General features: G+C 36.0%; 1 protein-coding gene across 1 annotated transcript; it reads right to left on the reverse strand.

The window, feature by feature from the left end:
* Positions 1–5,486: 5,486 nt before the first annotated feature.
* LOC107758650 (BTB/POZ domain-containing protein KCTD9-like) lies at positions 5,487–10,360 on the reverse strand. Its single transcript, XM_016576444.1, has 12 exons — positions 10,011–10,360; positions 9,788–9,909; positions 9,648–9,691; positions 9,452–9,551; positions 8,458–8,513; positions 8,217–8,345; positions 7,885–7,952; positions 7,703–7,798; positions 7,474–7,623; positions 6,430–6,535; positions 6,214–6,347; positions 5,487–6,125 (listed from the first exon to the last, which is right to left on the reverse strand). Exons 1-12 carry the CDS (start codon positions 10,056–10,058, stop codon positions 6,009–6,011), a joined length of 1,170 nt encoding a protein of 389 aa, XP_016431930.1. The 5' UTR covers positions 10,059–10,360; the 3' UTR covers positions 5,487–6,008.
* Between the last annotated feature and the right edge of the window lie 2,212 nt (positions 10,361–12,572).

Consider the following 12,572-nt stretch of genomic DNA (forward strand, 5'->3'; position numbering starts at 1 on the left):
GTATAACCCAGCTTGCTTATAAATAATTTTGGATTCGCTAAAGCAGATGCCAACATTAATCAAGGAACTGTTCACCTAAAAATATAAATTCTGTCAGCATTTACTCACCATGTTGCCATTCCAAAAACCATATGACTTTCTTTCTTCCCTGGAAATAGAAAGAAAAGTTATCATAATACTGCTCCTTTCCATAAAATGAAAGCATACAGAAACCAGTGGCTATCAAGCTCCATAAAGCATCAAGCTTCCTAAAGCATAAAAATATATGACAAATAAGTCAATACAAATATCAATTTATAGATATTTTTCACAATATTTTTTTCAGCACTTTTAGGCATGGCTATATAAGAATAAACAAAAGTGCCCATATACCAACTTCAGCCATCACACATATTCATTCAAGAGCATAATTCCTGATTATGCCATAAAGCCCCTGTGAGACAGTGATGAGGTTTCCTGTAAAAGTCTGGCATCGATTCAGGCTGTTGCTCTGTCAAAGAATAGCAAGTTAAAACCAGAGCATTGTCTAAATTAATCTGAGATGATTTATGAATGTTTCTTTAATAAAAGCATGTTTCAGAAGCCCTGCCCTCTCATCTCCTCTCTGAGGCCCAATGTGGCGCCAACTGCCACAAGCTCCAGATGTGTTTCTTTTCTCTGCACTGTACCCCCACGACCACACATTTGGATGGGCTCCAGGTGCCGACAAAAGGCCTGCCGGCGCTCCACCACGCCACTACATCTCCAAAAACACACGTGTGTGGTTTCCTCAGCAAGATTGATCAGTGTCCCCCATAAAAATGAACACACACACAGATTGTTTCAGCTCAGATGTGTGTGATTCGTAATACCTGAAGGAAAATACCTGAAAAGTATTATGTTTTGCCATCAATTTGTTTTGTTAGAGCTACTTTTGAATGGCAGCCGATGGGAAAAAATGCTTTTTGCTCCAGATTATGTAGTTACAACATCCACCAGCAGAGGCTAGCTGGCCTGTTTTTAAGTGTACAGTCTTTTTAAACTATTAGTTTGAAAAAAGACGGTGTATATTTATCACATTATGCAACTGTGGCCACAGTAAGAGAAACAATGGGTGGGTTTATGATGTGCTTTTATTACACAAAGGATTGTGCAATTTCACCCATTGATGGTGAGAGTGTGGGTGAATCTCATGAAACCCAAGAACATTACAAGGTCAGATGTCAATCAAAAAAAAGCAGAAGAAATGAAAATGTAATTTTTGCATAAAGAAAATAAAGCACCTATTTTTAGAAACATTAAACATGTTGCACTGCAACATTACTTTCATGACAATTAAGCACATGCATTACGTTTCATTTATATAAATGTTATAAAAGTCCTTAATACAATTTCTTTTTTGATTCATTCATAAACACCGTATTACAGTATTTTCAAGCATAAAACTGTAAAAAATTTATTATTTATATTTGAATGATATAGTGTGTATCAGGTAAATTGTGACCCGGACATGCTCTAGTGAGATTCTCCCATGTCTGCATGTTAGTTTTACACAGAAGGGCAGTGGATGTAGGTAGTAAGGTTTTCTTGCGCTACTAAATAGGCACCTTTACTCCTGTATTACTATAACCAAACACCACAACCACAGGTATGAAAAAACCTGTTTAATTCCCGCTGGCATTTCACACATTTTCTAATGGTTTGATACCACAGAAAACCCAACTGTGCTCGGATGATAAATGAAGTGTTGTATCATTCTGGGGTTTGCTAAAATGTTCCCTGCGGTGACTTAAAAACAGAAACAGTGGTAGATCATTTCTGCAGCCAACATACAACACAGGCCCGTCTTTAATGGAACCCAGATGGCCATTAGGTCTAATAACTCTGCGGTCATTCCCGTTGGGGCTCACAGGAAAAGGAGTGGGGAGTTCTCGGGTCAGACCGTCCCTGGGCCGGACGCTGGCGGGCCTGTGGGTAGAGGAAGTGGGTGGGAGGAATGGCCACATGTGCGTGTGGGCATGCAGGCTACTGCAGCCGGTCGTGAGGACTGTCCATGTGAGGAAGACAAACGCACACTCATACCTTCACACACTGAGGGAATGGAAGAGAGGAGGTGAACGGGTGGGCGCTTTTAAAATCAGGAGTGGTTGACCGTGCACCATTTCTGAGGTCGCTAACTTTAGTCGAAAAGCCAAAGAAAATATTTAAGCAGCCAATGAGTCTTCAAGATTCACAAGTGCAATGTGTTTAACCAAATTAAACACATTTAACCAAATTAACCAAAAACCCATTCAAAACAACCTATTGACTGGGATGCTAAAATGCTAACTCATTTCCAGGTTTTGGCCTATAAAAACACATAATCTCTGCAGCACACTACTGAGAGTACTTCAAAGAATACCATGGAATTACCATTGTCCATGTCCAATAAACTTAACCAAATGCTGTCATTGACAAAAAGCGCCTTAAAACTAGTCGTATGACTACAGAAGACATTGAATATAATGCACAAGTTATATGGACAAGCTAAATGGTGTGTTTTTAGTCATTTTCGACAGTCCTCATTCTACATCACTGTATGGAAAAGATTTTCTTAAAAAAAAAGAAAAGAAAAAAGTAAGAGTGTGGAACGACATGAAGGTGAGAAACTGGCAGAATTTGTTTATTTTTGGGTGAACCGTTCCTTTAAATGGTGTTGTTAGGTACTACCATAAGCATTCGTTGCTTTTAGAAAACGGCAGAAACAGCACAATAAATATTTAAGTGTATGATTTATGAACATTTATGAACACTAATAATCACATTAGACAATTCTTCCGCCAAGTAATCTAATTTAGTAGCTGTTTACAGCAGTTACAATGCAACTTAATATGAGTCTTCAAGATTCACAAGTGCAATGTGACTGGAAGTGCAAGTAAACGCACTGTAATTATGATTTAACTTACTTCTTTGAAGTTCCTTGGAAATATGGTGCTAAAATAACTTGCAAACATCCAAATTCAAACCTCAGGCCACAATATCAACGACTTACCTAGTCCAAACAAAGTGTCACTTGTAAGTTTTCCAAAAGTGAAGCACCTGAAATAACAGCAGTGCTGGCTGAATGATTACCACATTCATATACCAGTGCTGCAGCGATAACGTATTTTTGTAGACCAAACCAGAAGTTAGCATCACCCTCGTCAAAATCCCTACAGGATTTTGGATTATTGCAGAAAATAAGCTTTGTGACCAACAAAAGTTTAAGATTCTTCATGACAATCTTAACAAAAGAAAATAACTTTTATGTATATTAAAGCCTAAATACAATCGCTAGAAGTAAAAAGATAAACATAGGCTATAAACAAACTACAACACAGTCTTAGGACTTCAACGGCACCCCCATGAAGCTTCTGACAACTCTTTCAGTGTTTTTTTTTAAAGAGTGCAATTATGAACACAGCATGGCTCTGAAAGTGATTTATGTTAATGTCCTTGATGACCTCTGTAGACCCATTTAGCCACTTGATAGCAACCACATTTTTCAAGACATGTAAAAGCTTTAAAAAAAGAAGTATTACTGTTGTATTTTATGTCGTAGAATAAAATATGAAAATATCTTGAGCTTATGCTAACAACAGGCCTTATTTCGGGCATTTAACCAAAAACCCATTCAAAACAACCTATTGACTGGGATGCTAAAATGCTAACTCATTTCCAGGTTTTGGCCTATAAAAACACATCATCTCTGCAGCACACTACTGAGAGTACTTCAAAGAATACCATGGAATTACCATTGTCCATGTCCAATAAACCTAACCAAATGCTGTCATTGACAAAAAGCGCCTTAAAAGTAGTCGTATGACTACAGAAGACTTTGAATATAATGCACAAGTTATATGGACTAGCTAAATGGTGTGTTTTAGTCATTTTCGACAGTCCTCATTCTATATCACTGTATGGAAAAGATTTTCTTAAAAAAAAAAAAAAAAAAAAAAAGTAAGTGTGGAACGACATGAAGGTGAGAAACTGGCAGAATTTGTTTATTTTTGGGTGAACAGTTCCTTTAAATGGTGTTGTTAGGTACTACCATAAGCATTCGTTGCTTTTAGAAAACGGCAGAAACAGCACAATAACTATTTAAGTGTATGATTTATGAACATTTATGAACACTAATAATCACATTAGACAATTCTTCCGCCAAGTAATCTAGTTTAGTAGCTGTTTACAGCAGTTACAATGCAACTTAATATGGCGCATTAATATGGAATTCGGCGTGATTTGGCTCGGAATTGTAATTATTCCGAAAATTCTAAAATTATCAATATAAAATGGCATCTGTCACAGTGTTGTACATGTGTAAATAATATTTATACCTAATTGCTGGGCAGATGTTTACTACAACAGGGGACTTCAGGCAGCAGCAGTGCTCATCTGCTCCTGTTGATGGTTTTTCCACACACTCAGGTCCAATCAATCACTGTGGCAGCGCATCCTGGTGAACAGATTTCACGGTCTGTTACAGTACTTATCTGCTGTGATGAGCTACTGACCGTCATGGATGAGCTGAAGCTGTTCCCGGAAGGTGTAGCAGGCGACACGTCTCATCAACACGCTTTGTGAGTGTTGTTGTAGAGACACTGCTGCCCCTGCTGGCGGCTTGATGTTCTGCTGGAAAGTTGTACAAGCATCATGATGATTTCACTGTTGTACTACCGAATCGGTTGTTTTTATGACTAATGATAAATAACATTCACTAAGCAAGTAAACCTATATTTCATATTCACAATTTGACGTTATCATTTATTGAAATAATTTTGTCTCCATATGCTTTATAATACGTGACTCAAATGATGAAACACGTCAAAAAAGACTATTAAGAATAACATTTTGTGACATTGTTTTCATGACAATGAAGCATTTTCCCCAAACTTCTATTACTGTAATGCATTTAAATTTTTTCTTTTTTAAAATTTAAATCAGCATAAAGTCATGACAACAAATACCATGATATATAAATATTTTAAATATTATTTTTAAAAACGTAATATAAATATTCATTGTCATTATAGTATTATTGATATAGTATCATAGTATTGTTTTTCAATTGTTTTCTGTTTTAACTTTAATTTTATTTAGTTTTAGTAATTTTGATTAGTTTTTAAAAATATATGTATATATTGTTCTTATTATTCTTATTTCTTAAAACAGTTGAACTAAAATAACTAAAACTAAAATAAGAAATGATGCCTTCCTTGGCAACTTTCTAAAATAAAATGCTTATTTTTATATTTTATTTTATTTCAGTTAATGTTTATTTTATTTCAAGTAAAAAAATGAGAATGTAATGAGTAATGAGACTGAAATATCTGATTGTCATAAAAAAAACAATCTATACAAACTATACAGCATCTGCTAATCTAATCAAAACAATTATAATATTATCATAAATATTGCAATAAACTGTCTGCACTGAAACAAGTGCATTGCAGTTGAGATTGGAAAAATAAAAAGCCAAAAGGTTCTTTCAATCTCCAGTGTTTGACTTTATTGGATCTTAACAGGGCTGGTGACATCAAACTAGCAGGTTTCTAGTGGATGTTTTCCCTTCTGCATGCAGCACAGTCCGAAAAAACCTACGTTAACAGTGAAACGAGCAAAACAGTGTAAAATCGGCACATATGGAAAGGTATAAAATTGCACATTCGCAGAACAGCCACATTCCTAAATCAGAATCAGATGCAAAAACACAAATATCAGATGTTCAGTTCACAGACCAGCAGTGACATGTAGAAGCTTGGCACAAATATACAATGTAATGCAGAAAATTGCAAGTCACGTTAAACAAAAATATATCTTGCATTGAGAAATGTAGCAAACACCATCCATAGTAATGCAATACATCAAAATAAATGTTCTTGAGGCAACAGTAGACAACAGATGAACAGATAATATCAACAGGCTTAAGGTCACATGACAGTCATTACGTTTGCAGGTAGGTTTTTAATTAAAGCTGCTCTGTGAAGAGGTCGCAGTCTTACTGAAGGAGGCTATCTGACACTCTGTGACATGTGCAGTGGCGTCAGCATCTCCTCAAAAATGGCCCCCTTTACGTTGGAGCCTCGCAGATTGGCCTCCTGAAGGTCACAGCCGGAGAGGTCACAGTTCTGTTTGACAAAACAAATGAAAGTGAAACACACAAGACGACGTGACAATCTACAGAACGATTCTGAAACTAAACTGATGTTCGCTCACCTCCAGATCGGTTCCTGCCAAAGTGGCCCCCCGCAAGTTACAGTTCTTGAGTTTGGCGTTCTTCAGCGTGGCCACACGGAGGTTTATACCCGTCATCTGACTGCCCTCCATATCCACCCCCTTCAGATTGGCTCCTTTGAGGAAATGATAGGCATTACGTCTTGGGAATATGAGATCCAAGCGAAGCAGTTCAGAAGTCAAGTGTGATCATTTTACCCTCTAGATTTGCTTTGAGTCCCGCGGGATCTTCAAAATTACAGCCTTTGAGAGACGCCCCTTCTGCATTGGTGCAAAGCATTTTCACACCCTGTAAATTGGCACCCTGGGAAACACATGCAAAAAGACCAAATCAGTGTCACAGACAGACATAAATGCTACAACGAAAGGAGCCAAAGTGTGCGAGTGGGTGATATAATATGAATAATATTTTGCATTAATAAAATGAAGCCTATTTTTAACAATAAAGATGTTCATGACAATTAAAATTGCCCAAAATTCTCATTACTATAATGCATTTTGACTAAATTAGTGTAATTAAAGGTATGATAACAAATACCATGATAAATAAACTACTGTTGAAAAGTTTGAGTTTTTAAGAAATCAAAGCTTCTATCCAGCAAGGACACATTAAATTGGTCAAAAGTGACAGTAAAGACATGTATAATGATACAAAAGATTTCTATTTCAAATAAATACTGTTCTTTTGAATTTTATATCCAACAAAGAATCCTGAAAGAAATGTATCACAGTATTAACAAAAATATTAAGCAGCACAACTGTTTCAACATCAATAATAATACAAAAAATGCATGCAAAATTGAGCAGCAAATCAACATATTCGAATGATTTCTGAAGGATCATGTGACACTGAAGACTGAAAATTCAGCTTTGCCATCACAGAATAAATTACATTTTAAAATATATTAAATTATATATTTTTTGATCAAATAAACCCCAAACTTTTGAACAGTAGTGGAAAATATTTTCACTATTTAAATATTTTCAAATTTAGATTTTATAACTTATTATTATACAATATAGTAATGAGACCTTGCCTAATCTCATTAAATAAATAAATAATTAAACAAATTTATTAATTAATTAAAATAATGAATTAAAATAAAATAAAAAATGTAAATAATAAAATGTTCCAAAAAACAGGTCTAATTTTCTTTAAGCAAAATTTTATTTTGTATTTGTTTCTTTTTTTATTTTGGGTGAAATATCATACATGCCTGTCCCTGACAGGTACATCCTTACATCTAGATTGGCATTGGAGAGGTCTGCTCTCTCCAGGTTGGTACCACAGAGGTTGGCGTGTGTGAGGTTACAGCGACTGAGGTTGGCCATCTTGAAGTTGATGTAACGCAGGTCAAGACGGGAAAGATCTGCCCCGCTGAAATTCAGGCCCTAGGAGAAACAGTTTACATTGAGATAACGCACAATAAAATAAAAATTAAACCAGTGCAAATATTCAGTTGCTTCCTACCTGACATCTAAGCTCTGATTTAGTTGGAGTGGCGAGCAGAAAACGCACAAACTCTTTGCGGGAGATGGGCGAGTGATCATCGGGAGGCTGAGAATTCTGAAGCAGGACATCATTGTTATTTATTTCCACGTTGAATAAGTCGCTTTTTCACCTTTATATAACTTCTTCAGCCTAGTTTTTACCTTGACAACACCTTCAAGCTGCTCAGCAAGACGTTCGATTCCAAAGAAACGAGCTTCTTCAAGCACGCCTGCATAAAATAATTTTCCATAGGTACTAATTTCATATGCAAAGAGCTTAACCAATCATAACAGAGCTCATTTACATATTAGAATGTCAGTTACACACACACACACACAAAAAAAAAAATCAAAGGTACAATACCAAAAGCAGGATATATTCAGAAAGAGGGAGGAAAATGCTCATTGAAAACTAAATTATGATGATTTTCGGTAACAACCGTTTTGGAAACACATAAAATGCTACAAAATGGTACATGTCTCTACTGTCTTACCCAGCAGATTGATGCCGTCATTGATAATGAGCTGTCCGTGTCTCAGGTAATTTAATATGGGCTCAAAGTAATCTGGACTCCGATCGATGAGATACGCCCCTTGCTCGTCCTGTTTGTTTCCCCAAACATCTGCCAGGAAATGACAGAAGAAAAAGAGCAGTATGAATAAAAGCAGTAAGGCAGCACATGCACAAATTATATTTTGAACAGTAGACAGAAAAATCATCAGTTCTGTCCTCACCCTTGTCTCTGAACATGTGAGCCAACATACTCTCCGGTTCTTTGACCAAAGTGCTCCTAACAACCACAAAAAAGTGTTAAAGGGGTCATATGATGCAATTTCATTTTTTCCTGTCTCTTTGGAGTGTTACGAGCTCTTGGTGCATAAAGAAGATCTGTAAAGTTGCAAAGACTAAAGTCTCAAATCCAGAGAGATATTCTTTATAAAAGTTAAGAGTCAGCCACACCTACCTAAAACGGCTCATTCTAACACGCCCCCACATATCTAAATTCGTCACATAGCTGTGGAGCAGATTAAATGGGTTGAGTGGATGAATGTCACAAAAACATTAAAATACGTTAATGAATAAAAAAAATGCATTAATAAAATAAGATTATGTGACACAATTTTCATGAAAATTAAGCACATTTCCCCCCCAAAATTTACATTACTGTAATTCAAAAGTGATCACATTTTTAATAGGGAAGGCCAAAAATCAAACGCTGTGTGCAAAAGTAAATTTAGCATTATATCCAACTATATTAGAAATTAATATATGTTTCAAAGACATGTTTTTTCCTATTTTTCCCCTGCTCTTGTGATATGTCATGGTGGTTTGGTTTGGGCACCTCTGCTGTAATGCATTCAAAGATTGTTTTTTTAATAATTCTCATTGTTATCATTGATGATTATCATTAGTTACCCTCAACACCATAATAAAGTAAAAGATTTTTGTAATACAATTATTATTTTTTTTATTTAAATGAGCATAATTAATTGCATGACAACAAATACTATGAAAGAAAAATATTATTTATATTAAAATGAACATATTTAAATAATTACATTTAAACCATATATTTTATTTCACATTATAGTAATGAGAATTAAATGTTTGTGCTTGCTTGTCATGAAAATAATGCAAAAAAAAAAAGGACGTTTGATTATGATGGTTGTGATGGTTTAGATTATGGATTACAGTTATTAAGATTAGTATGATCTGTTTTGACATCACCGTGTGGTTGTGAACCGCCGGCCTCCCACATTGAGGGTGATCCAATCTGTGTGTGCCCAGGAATGAAACTCATGCGGACTCTCTAGGTTATTTGGTGGATCTGTAGGAAATTAATAAATTAAGACTAAGATTAAAGCAACAGAAGACAGATCTAAGAGAAGCACAGACCAAATCCAAGTTATAATGTCAAACTCACCAACAAAATGATCTCCTTCCGATATATACAAGACATCATCATCTCTGTTCCAGAGAAACACCAAGTGTTTAATGTTTATGATATTGTACAGATGTAAATATGCATTTTTTATATACAAGAGAACTAGTTATTGTTCTTACCTGATGAAGGCTATATCATCAATAAGACCTCCGTTCCCATTGTATATGTTAGCAGCTTTTATTCCAAATTTTGTGCTTGCAACTGAGAGTAGATCAGCTAGAGTTCCATAAACTGCCACCACCTGATGTAAAAGTCATAAAAGGAGCAACAAAATGAGATTTATTCAGCAAGCATACCTTTAATTCTATATTAGCAAGACAATAGATAACAAAACACCCTCACCTTGCCATTGTGTGAGGCTCCATTTACAAACAGCGTGACTCTTCTCATATCCGAGGTTATAATGCGACTCTTCAGTGTCTGTATTTATTGTTTATAAACTCCACGTAACTGTAAATCATCAAAGCATTTCCGATTACTGCAGAAGACTGTTTACTTCCGTCATTACTGCAGCCAATCAGAGACTTTGAAAATAGAGCGCGATAGTGCAGGGCAGAGCCATAAAAAGAGAGAGTTGCGTCAACGGAAGTCCAAAACGCTCGATCGTCACGTGATTCACGTAGACCTCAAATAGTTCCAGGAAGTTCATAGCGGGCAATTGAAATACATTGAGTTGGAGAGACAGAACTGTGATTTTTTGGTAATTAGTAGACAATAAAATAATTTATTTACAGAGACAGGAGACCGAGGTGGGCGGGGTAAAAAAAAAAATCGAAATTATTCTCTGATTGGACAGGAACGATGGGGCTAAATAATTGTTTTGGTTTTTCCGTACTGTGGATTTACATTTCAATGGACACTGACATTTCTCTCGTGTCGTTATTTAATAAAAAAATATTATTAAGACCGCTTGTGATGCAATACAAAGATGACCTGGTCACGTGATACTTGCTACTTTTCTCAGCGCTGATCATGATGGTCGAATCACAGTCGTTTGAAATTACTTAATGTATTTTTATAATCGTTTTATTTCTATTTGTACGTCAGGTACTAATTGATTGGATTGATTCAACAGATAAAATTTTTGTGTGTTTAACTGTCTCCAATAAGACGAAAATGAATTTGAATGGAGCTCAATGGAGAATTCGGCGTTTTGAGCCATCAAAACTTGTTTGAATGGACATCTTTATAAAACAGTCAATTTTTGTGACTTGTACGATATTTCACAATCAATAATAGTAATTAACTCTAATATGTTATTACATCATTTTAATATAATTAGGGACCTCTAGACTTACATTAAAAAACAAACGAGTTTCACACCAACTACATGTGACAAAAATTCAGCAGTCTTGAAAACCACTGTTAACAACACCAGCAGCAATGCACAAGCAGACAAACGCTTTTATTGCTGTTTGTGTTTACATAACTCACAGAAGTTTTATTTCAGACAGCATTAATTTATTTACCATATTGAATTTACAAAATTAAAAGAAAAAGCAACAATTGAAGAAACAGGTTTGTACATTTTAGACCTTTTCGTCATTTATTTTTTTGTTTTTTAAGTTTGAATAGCAATCCACTGTACACAAGGCTTATGATGATATTTCTATATCTTGAAAAAGAAAAACAACCAAGATGCTCCGACTTCCCAATGACGACACTGGAGTAAGGCGAATCTTAGGTTGGACAAACTGGACTTAAACGTAACCCTGCTACCCCATCATCCCATTAGAGAGCAGCTCTCTTTCAACAAACACTACAGAAATACTAGTGCCAGAAGAGCTTCTAAATCCATTCGGCCACCCTCTGCCTTTGATATCCACGTCGATGAGATTTACATTGAAACAACACACAATCTCAGTCGTTCTGTTGAGTTCATGCACTAATCTGGAATTCGGGGATACTCTGAATATACATTGAAATCGTGCCACAATGATGAGACGTCTCATGGCCACGTAAAAAACTCACTGGACGACTTAATTAAAGCTTCAGTCAACAGTTCTGGTTCTTGAGTTAACAATATGAGAATCATGGGAAATGTTCAGAGGAAAAACTTGTTCGCAAGTCAATTTTTGTGCGGTAACAACTATGCTTTACAACTTAAAGCTGACAAACATAATTCTAAGAGCAACATTTCAACAACAAAAAAAAAAAAAACAGTAAACCACTTGAAAATGTTCCTTTAAGCCGCCCCTTTTCATAAACCGATGATTCCACGTTAAAATGTACTGTATACTAATAATAACACTTGTCGACATTTCAAGCAGCGATAAATCTAGCTATCTACCGTGTACTTCATATTTCAGTATATATAATTAATTTCCTTTGAGCTACAGAGTGGTTTCGGCCTCAAGACGGTCAAGGGGAGGGACACAGACAGGAAACACAGTAGTGTACATTCCAGTGAATTGTAGTGGTGAGCGATGCTTTTTTCTATTGTATACGTTCATCATTAAAGTGTCAAATAAGAATAAAAATACTATGCTGAGAATTGCAACATTTAAAGAAAATGATCGATCTCTTCATTTCTGGAATGAAATTCTTACAAGAGAGTAAAACAATCACCTTCATGTTTCATTATAATAGATATGACAATATCATACAGGGCAGGGTAAACAGTGTAATAAATATCCAAGTGCTGAACTGAAATATTGGCTTTAAATGAAACAATAGTTAAAAGTATTTACTGACGCCCTGAAAAGCCTTTTTTCTGTGTTTGATGGGTGCAGAACGAGCAAGGGATGCCCGGTCGCATTCTGCCCCAGTGCTACTCGTCAGGTGTCCTGAACGAGAGCTGGGCAGGGGCCACGGAAGGCATGCCTTAGCTGCGGATGGGAGGCTCGGCAGGTTTGCTGTCGGGACGGGTGGGGGGGGGGGGAGGGGAACAGAGGGAGGGCAAGC

The sequence above is a fragment of the Sinocyclocheilus rhinocerous genome, unplaced genomic scaffold (genome assembly GCF_001515625.1).
Source record: "Sinocyclocheilus rhinocerous isolate Xijiao unplaced genomic scaffold, SAMN03320098_v1.1 scaffold623, whole genome shotgun sequence".
Taxonomy (NCBI): domain Eukaryota; kingdom Metazoa; phylum Chordata; class Actinopteri; order Cypriniformes; family Cyprinidae; genus Sinocyclocheilus; species Sinocyclocheilus rhinocerous.